The 16,115-nt window shown below is 41.6% G+C and overlaps 2 protein-coding genes across 2 annotated transcripts in view; one reads left to right on the top strand and one right to left on the bottom strand.

The window, feature by feature from the left end:
- Window positions 1–16,115, top strand: part of SLC25A32 (solute carrier family 25 member 32) — a 49,500-nt gene that overhangs the window by 18,516 nt on the left and 14,869 nt on the right. The gene's annotated exons all lie outside the window — the stretch shown is intronic.
- LOC105748261 (HMG domain-containing protein 4-like) lies at window positions 8,170–12,791 on the bottom strand. Its single transcript, XM_049700526.1, is given in 4 exon segments — window positions 8,170–10,541; window positions 10,544–10,725; window positions 10,956–12,194; window positions 12,310–12,791. Coding segments are annotated over 4 exon segments (2,007 nt in total). The 5' UTR covers window positions 12,582–12,791; the 3' UTR covers window positions 8,170–10,227.

Here is a 16,115-nt window from a genome sequence, read left to right as displayed (position 1 = left end):
CTGTATGACAGTCTCTAGGTCCATCCACCTCAGTACAAATAACTCCATTTCGTTTCTTTTTATGGCTGAGTAATATTCCATTGTATATATGTGTCACATCTTCTTTATCCATTCATCTGTCCATGGACATTTAGGTTGTTTCCATGTCCTGGCTTTTGTAAATAGTGCTGCAGTGAACATTGTGGTGCATGTCACTTTTTGAATTATGGTATTCTCGGGGTATATGCCCAGTAGTGGGATTGCTGGGTCGTATGGTAGTTCTATTTTTAGTTTTTTAAGGAACCTCCATACTGTTCTCTATTAGTGGCTGTATAAATTTACATTCCCACCAACAGTGTCCTTTAGCATTTGTTGCAAAGGTGGTTTGATGGTGCTGAATTCTCTTAGCTTTTGCTTGTCTGTAAAGCTTTTGATTTCTTCTTCAAATCTGAACGAGATTCTTGCTGAGCAGAGTATTCTTGGTTGTAGGTTTTTCCCTTTCACTGCTTTAAATATATTGTGCCACTCCCTTCTGGCCTGCAGAGTTTTTGCTGAAAAATCCGCCGATAACCTTATGGGGATTCCCTTGTATGTTATTTGTTGCTTTTCCCTTGTTGCTTTTAATATTTCCTCTTTGTCTTTAATTTTTGTCAATTTGATTAATGTGTCTTGGTGTTTTCCTCCTTGGGTTTATCCTGTGTGACGCTCTCTGTGCTTCTTGTAATTGGGTGACTGTTTCCTTTCCCATATTAGGGAAGTTTTTGTTTTTGTTTTTTGTTTTTTGTTTTATTTATTTATTTATTTTTGGCTGCGCTGGCCCCACCAGCCACGGCAAGCAGGGGCCACTCCCCGCCGCGGTGTGTGGGGCTCTCACTGTGGCGGCCTCTCCTGCCGCGGAGCACGGGCTCTAAGGCATGCAGGCCTCAGTAGTCACGGCACGTGGGCTTCAGCAGTTGTGGCTCTCGGGCCTCAGAGCGCAGGCTTAGCAGCAGCGGCGCATGGGCCCAGTTGCTCCACGGCACACGGCATCCTCCCAGACCAGGGCCCAAAACCGCGTCCCCCCCACTGGCAGGCAGACTCCCAACTGCTGCACCACCACGGAAGCCCCTAGGGAAGTTTTCAGCTATTATCTCTTCAAATGTTTTCTCAGATCCTTTCTCTCTTTGCCTTCTGGGACCCCTATCATGTGAATATTGGTGTGTTTAATGTTGTCCCAGAGGTCTTTTAAACTGTCTTCATACCTTTTTGTTCTTTTTTCTTTATTCTCTTCTGTGGCGATGATTTCCACCATTCTGTCTTCCAGGTCACTTATTCATTTTTCTGCCTCATTTATTCTGCTATTGATTCTTTCTACTTTATTTTTCAATTCAGTTATTGTATTGTTCAACTCTGTTCTTTTTCTCTTCTAGTTCTTTGTTAAACATTTCTTGTATCTTCTTGGTTTGTACCTCCATCCTTTTTCCGAGATCTTGGATCATCTTTACTATCATAACTCTTAATTCTTTTTCAGGTAGATTGCCTATCTCCACTTCACTTAGCTGTTCTTCTGGGGTTTTGTCTTTTTCCTTCGTCTGGAACATATTCCTCTGCCATCTCATTTTGTCTAACTTTCTGTGTTCTGCAGCCTGCAGGATTATAATTCTTCTTGCTTCTGGTGTCTGCCCCCTGGTGGGTGAAGCTGGTCTACGAGGCTTGTGCGGTCTTCCTGGTGGGAGGAACTGGAGCCTGCCCTCTGGTTGGTAGAGCTGAGTCTTGTCCCTCTGGTGGGCATGGCTGTTTCTAGGGGTGTGTTTAGAGGTGCCTGTGGGCTCCAGAAGACTTTAGGCAGCCTGTCTGCTGATGGGTGGGGCTGTGTTCCCACCATGCTGGTTGTTTGCCATGAGACATCCCAGCACAGGAGCCTACAGGTTGTTGGGTGGGGTCAGGTCTTGGTGTCAAGATGGCTGCCTCCAGGAGAGCTCACGTCAGTGAGTACTCCCTGGTACCTCCTCCACCAGTGTCCTTGTCCCCACAGTGAGCCACAACTGCCCCCTGCTTCCCCTGGAGACCTTCCAAGACCAGTAGGTAGGTCTGGCCCAGGCTTCTGTGAAGTCACTTCTTTCTCCCTGGGTCCCAGTGCGCATGAGACCTTCTCTGTGCTCTTCAAGAGTGGAGTTCCTGCGATGAAACCCTGCTGGTCTTTAAAGCCAAATGCTCTGGGGGGCCTCTCCCAGTGCCTGACCCCCAAACTGGGGAACCTGACATGGGGCTCAGAACTTTCATTCCTGTGGGAGAACCTCTGCGATACAGTTATTTTCCAGTTTGTGGGTCACCCACCCAGCAGGTATGGGATTTGATTGTATTGTGAATGCACCCTTCCTACTGTCTAGTTGTTTCTTTGTCTTTGGGTGTAGAATATCTTTTTTGGTAGGTTCCAGTCTTTTTTGTCCATGGATATTCAGCAGTTAATCGTGAATTTTATGTTTTTGTGAGAGGAGGTGAACTCAAGTCCTACTCTGCCATCTTCTATTAATATTTCTTTAACTTTCAGCGGGCTGCCTCAGAGCCCATGGTGTACTGCCTGCTGGCTGTGCCCTCAGCCCCTGCCCCCATGGCAGAGAGAAGACCTCAAGACTCTTTCAGCTAATTCTTTAAAGCTTCTATAACAAGGTCCCCTGCTTCAAGCTCTCCTTTGATAATACTCAATAGTGTTAGGAGTTCCAGCTTGCTGAGGTTTTCCAGATTCATCCTGAAAGCCTGATAATTGACAGTCACGCTTTAGTCCTTAAGCATAAATTCTTAAGGCTTTCTTCAGTTAAAATTTGGGAAAACTGACAAATATATTTAGAATGCCATCAGCATGGTAGAAAAGTGTCCAAGCTTTTCCTGGCACTCTGGGCTCTGCTTCCTACCGCCTCCACCACCCACTCCATCCAGAGACCCCCAAGGCCCTGCCCCTCAAACTACAATATATTCTTACAACTTATACCTGATAGTTTGTACATTTTAATCCTCTACCCTTATATTGCTCCTCCCCCCTTCCCTCTACTCACTGGTAACTGCTAGTTTGTTCTCTATATCTGTGAGTCTGCTGCTTTTTTATTATAGTCACTAGTTCATTGTATTTTTTAGATTCCACATATAAGTGATATCATACAGTATTTGTCTTTGACTTATTTCACTTAGCATGATGCCCTTCAAGTCCATCCATGTCGCTGCAAATAGCAAAATTTCAATTTTTTTTATAGCTGAGTATTCCATTTTGCAGATATATTGTATTACAGCTTCTTTATCCATTCACCTGTTGATTGACACTTAGGTTGCTTCCATGTCTTGGCAATTGCAAATAATGTTGCTATGAACATTGGGGTGCCTGTATCTTTTCAAGTTAGTGAGTGTTTTTGTTCTTGTTTTTTTTCCCCTGGATATGTACCCAGGAGTGGAATTCCTTGGTCATATGGTAGCTCTGTTTTTAGTTTTGTTATTTTTTTTGAGAAACCTCCATACTGTTTTCCACAATGGCTGCACCAATTTGCTTTCCCATTGACAGTGTAAAAGGGTTCCTTTCTCTCCACAACTTTCCCAACATTTGTTGTTTGTGTTCCTTTTGATGCTTGCCATTCTGATGGGTATTAGGTAATCGCTCATTGTGACTTTGATTTGCATTTCCCTGACGATTAGCGATGTTGAGCATCTTTTCATGTGCCTGTTGGCCATCTGCATTTCCAATTTGGAAAAATGTCTGTTCAGGTCTTCTGCCCATTTTTTTAATTGGGTGTTTGGTTTTTTTGTTGTTGAACTGTATGAGGTCTTTGTATATTTTGGAAATTGAGCCCTTGTTGGCTGCATAATTTGCAAATATTTTCTCCCAGTCCATAGATTATCTTTTCTTTTTGTTTATCATTTCCTTTGATGTGCAAACATGTAAGTTTGATTAGGACCCATTTATTTATTTTTGCTTTTATTTCTTTTGCCTTGGAGACTGACCTAAGAAAACAGTGGTATGATTTTATGTCAGAGAATGTTTTGCCTATGTTGTATTCTAGTAGTTTTATGGTGGCATGTTTTATATTTAAGACTTTAAGCCAGTTTCAGCTTATTATTGTATATGGTGTTAGTGAGTGTTTTAACTTCATTGATTTACATGCAGCTGTCCAGCTTTCCCAAAACCACTTGCCGAAGAGACTGTCTTTTCTCCATTGTATATTTTTGCCTCCTTTGTCAAAGGTTAAGTGACTGTAGGTGTGTGGGTTTATTTCTGGACTCTGTATTCTGTTCCGCTGACCCATCTGTCTGTTTTTGTGCCCCTACCACACTGTTTTGATTACTGTAGCTTTGTAGTAGTGTCTGAAGTCTCAGAGGGTTATGCCTCCAGCTTTGTTCTTTTTCCTTGGGATTGTTTTGACAATTCTGGTTCTTTTGTGGTTCCAGGTAAATTTTAGAGTTATTTTTTCTAGTTCTGTGAAAAATGTCATGGGTAATTTGATAGGGATCTCATTAAATTTGTAGATATGGCCATTTTAACAGTATTGATTCTTCTAACCCAAGAGCATAGGATATTTTTCCATTTTTCGTCTTCAGTTTGCTTTATCAATATTTTATAGTTCTCAGTGTATAAGTCTTTCATCTCCTTGATCAGGTTTATTCCTAAATATTTTATTTATTTAAAAAAATGATTCAGATACATATATTTTTTTCATATACTTTTTTCCACTACACATTATTACAAGACACTGAATATAGTTACCTGAGCTATACAGTAGGTCCTTGCTGTTTATCTCTTTTATGCATAGTAGTGTGTATAGATTAATCCCAAACTCCCAACTTATCTCCCCACCGCCCTCCCCACTATCCCCTCTGGCAGCCTCAAGTTTGTTTCCATGTCTGTGATTCTATTTCTGTTCTGTACATAAGTTCATTGATAGCATTTTTTTGGATGCTACATATAAGTGATATCATAAGTTTGTCTTTCTCTGACTTATTTCACTTAATGTGATAATCTCTAGGTCCATCCATGTTGTTGCAGATGGCAATACTTCATTCTTTTTTATGGCTAAGTAATATTCCATTGTATATATGTACCACATCTCCTTCTTCCATTCATCTGTTGATGGATACTTAGGTTGCTTCTATGTCTTGGCTATTATAAATGGTGCTGTTATGACCATTGGGGTGCATGTATCTTTTCAAATGAGAGCTTTCTCCGGGTATATGCCCAGGAGTGGGATTGTATCATAAGATAACTTTATTTTTTTAAGGAACGTCCATACAGCTCTCTGTAATGGCTGTACCAATTTACATTCCTCCCACAGTGTAGGAGGGCTCCCTTTTCTCCACACCCTCTCTAGCATTTATTATTTGTAGACTTTTTAATGATGGCCAGTCTGACTGGTGTGAGGTGGTACCTCACCGTAGTTTTGATTTGCATTTCTCTAATAATTAGGAGTGTTGAGCATCTTTTCATGTGCCTGTTGGCTATTTGGATGTCTTCTTTGGAAAAATGTCTATGTAGGTCTTCTGCCCATTTTTTGATTGAGTTGTTTATTCTTTTGATATTAAGCTGTATGAGCTGTTTGTATATTTTGGAAATTAATCCCTTGTTGGTTGCATCATCTGCAAATATTTTCTCCCATTCTATGGGTTGTCTTTTCATTTTGTTTATGGTTTCCTTTGCTGTGCAAAAGCTTTTGAGTTTAATTAGGTCCCATTTGTTTATTTTCGTCTTTATTTTCATTACTCTAAGAGATGGACCCAAAAAAATATTGCTGCGATTTATTTTAAAGAGTGTTCTGCCCATGTTTTCCTGTAAGAGGCCTTACACTTAGGTCTTTAATACATTTTGAGTTTATTTTTGTATGTTTTGTTAGAGAATGTTCTAATTTCATTCTTTTACATGTAGCTGTCCAATTTTCCCAGCACTCCTTATTGAAGAGACTGTCTTTTCTCCATCGTATGTTCTTTCCTCCTTTGTCATAAATTAATTGATCATAAGTGCGTAGGTTTATTTCTGGGCTTTCTATCCTGTTCCATGGATCTATATGTTTGTTTTTGTACTAGTACCATACTGTTTTGATTACCGTAGCTTTGTAATATAGTCTGAAGTCAGGAAGTGTGATTCCTCCAGCTCTGTTCTTCTTTCTCAATTGTTTTGGCTATTTGGGGTCTTTTATGTTTCCATACAAATTTACAGAATTTTTGTTCTAGTTCTGTGAAAAATGCCATTGGTAATTTGAGGGATTGTATTGAATCTGTAGATTGTCTTGGGTAATATAGTTGTTTTGACAATATTGATTTTTCCAATCCAAGAAGAACTTGGTATATCTTTCCATGTGTTTGTATCATCTTCAGTTTCTTTCATCAACATCTTATAATTTTCAAAAACAGTTCCTTTGCCTCCTTAGGTAGGTTTATTAGTAGGTATTTTTTTTCTTTTTGATGCAGTGGTAAATGGGATTGTTTTGTTAATTTCTCTTTCTGATATTTCATTATCAGTGTATAGAAATGCAACAGATTTCTGTATATTAATTTTGTATCCAGCAACTTCACCATATTCATGGATGAGCTCTAGCAGTTTTCTCGCAGCATCTTCAGGATTTTCTATGTGTAGTATTATGTCATCTGCAAACAGTGACAACTTTACTTCTTCTTTTCCAGTTTGAATTTCTTTTATTTCTTTTTTCTCTCTGATTGTCATGGCTGGGACGTCCAAAACTGTGTTGGATAAAAGTGGTGAGAATGGACATCCTTGTCTTGTTTCTGATCTTAGAGGAAATGCTTTCAGCTTTTCACTATTATGATGTTAGCTATTGGTTTGCCATATATGGCCTTTATTATGTTGAGGCATGTCCCCTCTATGTTCACCTTCTGGAGAGGTTTTTTTTTCTTATCATAAATGGGTGTTGAATTTTGTTAAAAGCTTTTTCTGCATCTATTGAGATGATCTTTTGGTTTTTACTCTTCAATTTATTCATGTTGTATATCACATTGATCTGCAGGTATTGAAAAATCCTTGTATCCCTGGGATAAATCCCAGTTGATCATGGTGTATGATCGTTTTAATGTATTGTTGAATTCGGTTTGCTAGTATTTTGTTGAGGGTTTTCCTATCTATGTTCATCAGTGATACTCGCCTATCATTTTCCTTTTTAGCGATCTTTTTTTGTCTGCTTTTGGTATCAGGGTGTTGATGGCCTCATTTAATGAATTTGAAACTGTTACTTCCTCTGCAGTTTTTTGGAACAATTTCAGAATGATAGATGTTAACTCTCCTCTAAATGTTTGGTAGTATTCATCTGTGAAGCCATCTGGTCCTGGACTTTTGTTTATTAAGTGTATCTTTTCTTTTGGAAGAGTTTGAGAGGGATTGGTATAAGTTCTTAGTATGTTTGATAGAATTCCCCAGTGAAGCCACCAGTCCTGGACTTCTGTTTGCTGGGAGGTTTATGGGTTTTGTTTGGTTGGTTTTTTTTCTATATAGTTTCTATTTCACTTTTAGTGATCATTCTGTTCAGAGTATTTATTATTTCTTGATTCAGTTTTTGGTGGGCTGTATGTTTCTAGAAACTTGTCCACTCCTTCTAGGTTGTCCAGTTTGTTGGCATATAATTGTTCATAGTATTGTCTTATGGCCTTTTCGTATTTCTGTGGTGTTGGTTATTTCTCCTTTCATTTCTTAATTTGTTTATTTGTGTCCTCTCTCTTTTCTTCTTGGTGAGCCTGGCCAGAAGTTTGTCGATTTTGTTTATCCTTTCAAAAAAGCAGCTCTTGGTTTTATTGACTATTTCTATTGTTTTTTTAACCTCTGAATTTATTTCCTCTCTTATCTTTATTATTTCCTTCCTTTTGCCAACTTTAGGTTTTGTTTGTCCTTTTTTCTTTTAGGTGATTTGAGATTTTTCTTGCTTTTTGAGGACGACCTCTATTGCTGTGAGCTTCTCTCTTAGGACTGCTTTTGCTGCATCCCATAGATTTTGTATGGTTGTGTTTTCATTGTCATTTTTGTCAAGGTATTTTTAAATTTCCTCTTAGATTTCATCGTTGACCCATTGGCTTTTTAGTAGCATGTTACTTAATCTCTATATAATCTCTATATAATCGTGGGGTTTTTTTCTTTTTCTTTTCTCTTCTCATTACTCTTTCTGTGGTTGATTTCTAATTTCATACCATAGTGGTCAGAAAAGATGCTTGAAATAATTTTTTTCTTTACAAATATTAAAAATGTGATTTTTAATAATGTAAGTACAAAATTTTATTTCTTTATACAACTGTAATGGGATTTGGATCAAACTGCTAGAATTTATTTAAAAGACAAAATAAAACAATGATATAAAAACTGCAAGAAGGTTTGAATCCAAAGGTTTTCCTCTAACAGTACCAAATACCACAAGGAACAGATTATACAAATGTGTACAAATTTTAAATACAAATACAATAGGGTTGGATTTTAAAGGAAAACAAACAAAAATCAGGTCCTCATCAGGACTTTATTAATGTGTACAAATGACAATGGTAGGATTGACTTCTTTCTGTACTAATCCATGTCTCTGAGGCCCTTCCTTGATACTCTATGTCAAACAGGAAACTGACATGGGTACAGAGGAGGCGTGGGACAGGTGCTAACACACAAACTCAAACCAGGATTTCTGCTCTTCGTGATTTTGGTTCCCAAACATTCCTGTTTCCTTCTGTTTCCCCAGTTAAATCTCAAAACTGCTGTGAGGTGAGAATGGCATTCAGCAGCCAGAATACCTTTAAGAAAAACAGCCCTGTGACCACACTGGTGGGAAGAAAGGAAGGAATTAAATAGGATGCAGGATGGCGGCACTTTCCTCAAAGATCTACTTTGATACTGCGGTGCTCCATCCAGGCCAAGGGAAGAAAGCAGTCACCTCAGAGTCTGGTTTTGACGTGGACTCTCAAACCCAATTTAAAAACAACCCTGAAGCCCTCAACTGTTTTCTTTGGAACTGGGAAGCAAAAATCTGGTTCTTTGGAAATAAGGGCAGCTGGGAATGGTAACATTCCTTTTTATTTAGTTTCTTGACACTGTTCAGTTGTAAAGAACTAGAATCCCAATATGATTCCTTTCCGAGGCACAGTACCTGAACGTGTAGATGATTTGGAGTTTGCAGAAGAGACCAGAGGAAGGAGGGGAGGAAGAAATGACAAATCTGTATCTTCCACATGCTGTTGCTGGTGGAGGCTCTTGTTTTTAAATTATATATACAGAAATTTACAGGATAAATTAAAATCTAAGAGAGTTTAAAGAGTTAAATACACATAATTAAAACACATCCACACATGCACATAAACAAACCTACATGAGAATAGAGTACTTTTTTCGCAATTTGCTTAAGTGTGGAATGCAGAACACTGTGTATCTGCCCAACAGGGGAGCCAATGAGATGAACCCAGGAATCAGGCTGGGCAAAGCTCACCTTCCACACCCACCAAGCAACTAAGCAGCAGAACTGTGAGCTAAGCTGACGCTGCCAATGGAAGATAACAGCTCTTAGCTCTGCAGACCAAATGCTGTGGGTCAGCTCACAATATAGTCCATTCAGCTGGTGGCATTAACGGCCTTACCCTCTCCAGGGCTCACAAATCTCCTTGGCTCTGACTGAGGCTGCCAATGGTACCAATGATTACAATAAGTTTTGAGACATGGACGCTGGTAGAGCAGGAATTGGGATGAAGCCCCCTACTAAGTTCACTTAAGCCATCGCAACAACTTTCAGATGGGAATGATGTTATCATCTCCCACCTAGGTCACTTCAAGTTGTAAAGCTTTGTACTTTCAGTTAACTAACGTCTTCCCATAATCTTTCCCATTGCATTTCAGACTGTAAGACAGGTAAGGCAAATGGTCAGTGATGGGTCTGGAGGTACAATTGAGTTTGGAAAAAAATCACATTTTGGCTGACCTTAAAGCGATGCACTTGACATCCAGAACAAGCCTCCAGCCCCCAAGTTACATTGGTTTTTAAGGCAGATTCATCCACCACAGGAGAAGAAATAATCCCAAGCCCATATTCATACCAAGGTTTCCTCTTGGCTAGACCTTTGCCATTTCATAAAATTATTAAAAGCAAAGTAGTTACAGTCCTATGTATATATTATACATTATACATATATATATATATATACACATTATGCATATATATAAAAATTTAAAATCTACACCCAGAGGCCAGTGAAGGGATCTGCAACAGTCACATATACACAAGCCAGCAACAGGCAAGATAAGGTTTCTGTCCCAGGAGTCTGCTGTCACGGTCCAGGCATGATGTAAGCAATGTGGTCCAGCGTGTTTGACAAGACCTGTTTGGGACAGCCATTCAACTCAGGTAGTCGTGTGGTCACACACGCTAAGGGGCCAAGCACACAGATGATGGAATCCAGAAGCACTGACAGATTGCCAGACACAGCCACCATGCCCTGGGTTTCCTGCAGGTGGTGTCCAGTGAGGCTCAGGGACTCTCCCAACAGCTGGAGATGAGCGGCCACGTCGACAGGCTCTGTCCCGGGGGCTTTGTCTGGCGAGGCGGGTAATAATAGCATGTTGGTGGGTGCGGATTTCTTCGGGGCGACAGTACTCCTGCAGAGGAAGCTTTCACTTTCATGGAACCTTCTGAGCTGGATGCTTTTCTTTTCACAGTTGTAGCTTCTGCTTTGTTCTGTTTGTGTTGCAGATGCTGAGGGTTTTGCTTCCAAATCAGTTTGTCCTTTTCTGGCAGTTGCTTCCACACCTCAGCCAGTTTTTTTGGGTTTTTTGTGGGGTTTTTTTGCGGTACGCGGGCCTCTCACTGTTGTGGCCTCTCCTGTTGCGGAGCACAGGCTCCGGACGCGCAGGCTCAGCGGCCATGGCTCACGGGCCCAGCCGCTCCGCAGCATGTGGGATCTTCCCAGACCGGGGCACGAACCCGTGTCCCCTGCATCGGCAGGCGGACTCTCAACCACTGCGCCACCAGGGAAGCCCCTCAGCCAGTTTTTTACGCAGTTTCCCAAAATCTATGCCTAGATGGTCAAAGGTTACACGATACTCCTTAAAGAACACCTGGTAGGCCGACATGTTCTTTTTTGGCTTTTCTTCTCTCTCTCTTTGTCCTTCTCTCTTTTTTTTCTCACTGTGCCTATCCGTGTGGAGGCCAGGAAACGGTGGGGGAGGGGCGGCTGCTCCAGTGTACGGGATGCTGGGCGGAGGGCCGGGCGGCGCTGGGACCTCTCCCGCTGGTGCAGCAGGAAGTCCCAACCTTCTCTTGGACTTGGAGTGTCGCTTCTCTTTATGCTTCTCCTTGTCCTTCTTTTTTTTTTTTTTTTTTTTTTTTTGCGGTATGCGGGCCCCTCTCACTGTTGTGGCCTCTCCCGTTGCGGAGCGCAGGCTCAGCAGCCCTGGCTCACGGGCCCAGCTGCTCCACGGCATGTGGGATCTTCCCGGACCGGGACAGGAACCCGTGTCCCCTGCATCAACAGGTGGACTCTCAACCACTGCGCCACCAGGGAAGCCCTCCTTGTCCTTCTTTTTGCTCTTCTTCGACTTCTTTTTCTTCTTGATTTCCCAGTAAGAATCATCAATCACTAACTCCCCAGCCTCCAGCTCCCCGCCAGAGGAGGAGCCTGATTCTACTAGAATAGGTTCAAGCCCTGAAAGATCAAGGTTAGCACTGTGGGATTCTGGGAACTGGGAGGCATCAGACCCATAGCCTTCAGGGCCAGGAGACGAATGTGAATCTGAGAATGACTTGTACTTCCTCCAGGCTGTTTTCAGAAAGCTCCGTAATTCGTGTCCTAGGAGTAAAGCACCTTGCTCATCTCAAGCTGACGTCTTAGAGGATTTTTTCACAATTGCTTGTTGAGAGGGGTACTGAAAAGACTCCTTATCAACTGAGCTGCTTCCCTTCTCCTTTGGTGAGAGAATAAGTTTCATCTTTAACCCATCAGGCTCCCAAAGGGTCTGTGTCTCAGTGTTCACATAGAGCAGTTTCATTTTTTTGGATTTGTGGGAACCACCATCCTCCAGGGACAGCTCCCCACTGCTTCTGCTGACTTTCTTCCTGTGGTGTTCCTTTTTACTCTCTGAATGGCTTGAAGAACTGGAGGACTTTTCTCCTGTCTTTTGGGGGGGCTTGGTGCCTTTTGCCAGAGGGGAAGTGATCCCTTTCAACAGGTCCATAGTTGTGTCAGCAGATTGTGGGCGGGACTTTTTCTTCTGTGACAATTCCAAAGACAAAATATCTGGTGTATCACAAATGAAGACTGTTCTTCTATGCTGAATCTTCCAAAATGCCAGCCCTCCACCTCTCTCCTCCTTCACCCTGGTTGATCAGCACTCAGAACAAGAATCACTGTCCTCCATAGTAGTAATCATCAGAGGAGTGCTTCCTCTTCTTGTGCTTGTCCATCCCCAAGAAGTAAAGTTCACTGTCCTTTAACCTCTTCTTGGAAGAATTCCTTACCTGAACAGTGATTTCTTCCTCTTCCCTTAAAAAATCTTTGTAAGAACGTTTCTTTTCTTCTTGGCTTTGGCCAGCAGCTAGCCCTATGTCCTCAAAGCTGTGATCACCATCAAAGCAATCTTCACGAGGCTCGCCCAGATCCTGCCTCAGTGCGCTGACTGCCAACATCTTGGAGAAGGAGCAAAAAGCGCAAGCGGCCAGGGAGCCTCAGTCGAGCCCAGAGCGCAGACCTTGAAATAATTTCTATCCTCTTAAATTTGTTGAGGCTTGTTCTGTGTCCTCGTATGTGGTGTATCCTAAGGAATGTTTCATGTGTATTCTGAAATACACATGCTTGAAAAGAATGTGTATTCTGGGGTTTTTTGCATATAATGTCCTGAAAATATCAATTAAGTCTACCTGTTCTATTGTATCATTTAGTATCTCTGTTGCCTTGTTGATTTACTATTTGGAAGATCTTGTTCATTGACGTCAGTGGGATGTTAAAGTTTCCTACTGTTATTGTATTCCCAGCAATTTCTCTCTTTGTTAGTATTTGTTTTATGTATTTAGGTGATCATATTGGTTGCATATATATTGAGTGTAATATCCTCTTCTTGTATTGATGCTTTTATCATTATATACTGTTCTTCTTTATCTTTCTTTGTGGCCTTTGTCTTAAAGTCTATTTTGTCTGATATGAGTATTCCTACACTGTTCTTGTCATTTCCATTTGCATGAATATCTTTTTCTATCCCCTCTTTTTTTTTTTTTTTGGCTGTGTCAGGTCTTTGTTGCTGAGTGCAGGCTTTCTCTAGTTGTGGCAGGTGGGGGCTACTCTTTGTTGTGGTGCGTGGGCTTCTCATTACAGTGGCTCCTCTTGTTGCGGAGCACGGGCTCTAGGCGCGTGGGCTTCAGTAGTTGTGGCGCATGGGCTCAGTAGTTGTGGTGCACAGGTTTAGTTGCTCCGTGACATGCGGGATCTTCCCGGACCAGGGATCGAACCCATGTCCCCTGCATTGACAGGCGGATTCTTTTTTTTCTTTTTTTTTTTTTGACAGGCGGATTCTTAACCACTGCCTCACCAGGGAAGTCCCTATCCCCTCACTTTCAATCTATGTGTGTCCTTCACTCTAAAGTGGGCAGTATATTGGAGGAGGTTCTTGTTGTTTTTAATCCAATCTGCCACTCTGTCGTTTGATTTGAGCATTTAGTTCATGGACATTTAAGGTAAATATTGATAGATAGGGATTTATTTCAATTTTAAACCTTGTTTTCTAGTTGACTTTGTATTTCTTCTGTTTCTTTTTCTTTCTACTTTTTTGGTTTGATGGGTTTTTAAAAATTATGCACGAGTTCTTTTTGGTTTTTGTGAATCGGTTGTGTTTTTGATTTGTGGTTTCCCTGGTTTTCAAGTACATTAACCCATTACTGTATACCTGCTTTAGACTCATAGTCATATAAGTTCAAACACATTCTTAAAAAAAATGAAATCTATGTTTTCTTACTCCCCTTCCCCACATTTTATGATTTTGATGGCCTCTTTTACATCTTCATGTTTATCTGTTTATAGTTATAATTGCTTTCACAAAAAACATTTATCTTATTTAAATGATTTACTTTCCAATTGTGATTCTCTTTCGTTTAGATTCTTGCTTTTTTTCTATTTAGAGAAGACCTTTCAATATTTCTTTTAGCATAGGTTTAGTATTGCTGTATTCTTTTAGTTTTTGCTTGTCTGGGAAATTGTTTATCTTTCCTTCGATTTTAAACAGTAATCCCACTGGGTAGAGTATCCTAGGTTGTACGTTTTTCCCTTTCAAGACTTTGAATATATCTTGCCATTCCCTTCTGGCCTGCAGCATTTCTGTAGAAAAATCAGCTGATAGCCTTACAGGAGTTGCCTTGTAATCAACTTTTTTTCTCTTTCTACCTCTAGAATTCTCTCTTTATCTTTAACTTTTGCTGTTTTAATTATAATATGTCTCGGTGTAGGTCTGTTTGGGTTCATCTTGTTTGGGACCATCTGTGCTTCCTGTACCTGGATATCTATTTCCTTCTTTAGGTTTGGGAAGTTTTCAGCCATAATTTCTTCAAATACATTTTTGATCACCTTTTCTCTTTCTTCTCTTTCTGGGATCCCTATTATGCATAGATTGCCATGCTTTAAGTTATCCCATAGGTCTCATATATTGTTTTCATGTGTCTTTCTGTCTTTTGTTCTGATTGGGTGATTTTCATTATTCTGTCTTCCAGATCACTTATTTGTTTTTTGCATTATTCAGTTTGCTATTTATTGCCTTTAGTTCAGCTTTCTTCTTGGCAAATGAGTTTTCTAATTTTAATTGGCTCCTCTTTATAGTTTCTATGTCATTTTTACAGTAATCTGCATTTCTGTTGGTATCCTTTCTTAATTCCTTCAGTATTTTTATTACCTCCTTTTTGAACTCAGGGTCTAGTAGACTGGCAAGGGCTATTTCATTGCTTGTTCTTTCAGGGGAAGTCTCTTGATGTTTTAGTTGCGAGTGGTTTCTCTGTTTCTTCATTTTATTTATATTTCTCTGACTATGAGTTTAGGAAAAACAGTTATCTACTGTGGTCTTGAAAGGCTGTTTTTATGTGGGAGCATCCCTGTGTTGCCTGCGTGAGTCTAATATTTTTGGTGCAAGGGCTGTTTTTAGTATGGATGCCTGCTGCTGCTTTTTCTCAGTGTGTGCTGGCTGTTATCCCCTTGAGAGGGGGTGTGATTGTTGTGGCGGTAACCAGAGCCTGCACTGGATCATGAACGGGACCTCATGTTTGCTCTGTGGTTGTCACAGCCCTGTCAGGGGCAGGGTCTGCTCCCCAGTTGTTGGAGTAGAAGCCCCCATATTTGATTCTAAGCTACATTGTGAGGTAGGTGGGACTGGATTGCTCCTGCTGGGATAGGAGGCGCTGAGTATTCCTCCTCAGGAGCTGTCCACCAGGAAATGCACTCTGTGGTATCACCTGTGTGAGCTCGCAAAGTACAGTGTTGTTGGCACTGCCCTCAGCCTTGGGAATGCAGGCAATTGGCCAGGATGTCCCTCAGGTGCTGTGCTCACAAAGCCGCCAGCACAGAGCCACTGAAGTCCAGCACGGGGATCCGCCCATGGGAGCTATGGAATCAGCCCAGACCCCAGCCCCACCTCTGCATGCAGGTGCCCACAAAGCCCACCAGTGCTAACACCAGACCTGCTCCAGTGCCAGTAATATGCTCCAATGTCCCACAGGCACTACACCTTCAGAGCCCCAGCAGCATAAATCCACACAGCTGCTGGGACATGGCTCAGATTTCAGCCCCGCTTCTGAAGTCTCCAGCACTAGGGATCTGCTCAGATTTTAGTCTCATCTCTACGTGTGGGCACTTGCGCACTCCAAGAGCTCCTAGAAGCGGAGCCACACCTGCTGTGAGCACACTGAGAATGAAGCTGCTATGGCGGGGCCCCACCCCTCACTGTGTGTGTGTGTGTGTGTGTGTGTGTGTGTGTGTGTGTGTGTGTGTGTGTGTGTGTGTGTGTGTGTGTGTGTATTAACAATGGGGCTTTTATGGCAGATCTGGGCTGCACCCTACACACACCCTGTTGTGGCTCAGACCACACTTCAGTCCCTTTGGGCAGTCTCTTCACAACCAACCCCAGTCCTCTCCCCCAGTTTGTTCGCTGCAGCCCGTGTTTCAGCACCCAGCCCCTGTGCCATGGGTTG

Source organism: Orcinus orca, chromosome 17, assembly GCF_937001465.1.
Source record: "Orcinus orca chromosome 17, mOrcOrc1.1, whole genome shotgun sequence".
Classification (NCBI taxonomy): domain Eukaryota; kingdom Metazoa; phylum Chordata; class Mammalia; order Artiodactyla; family Delphinidae; genus Orcinus; species Orcinus orca.
This window is presented reverse-complemented; position numbering and strand designations above follow the sequence as displayed.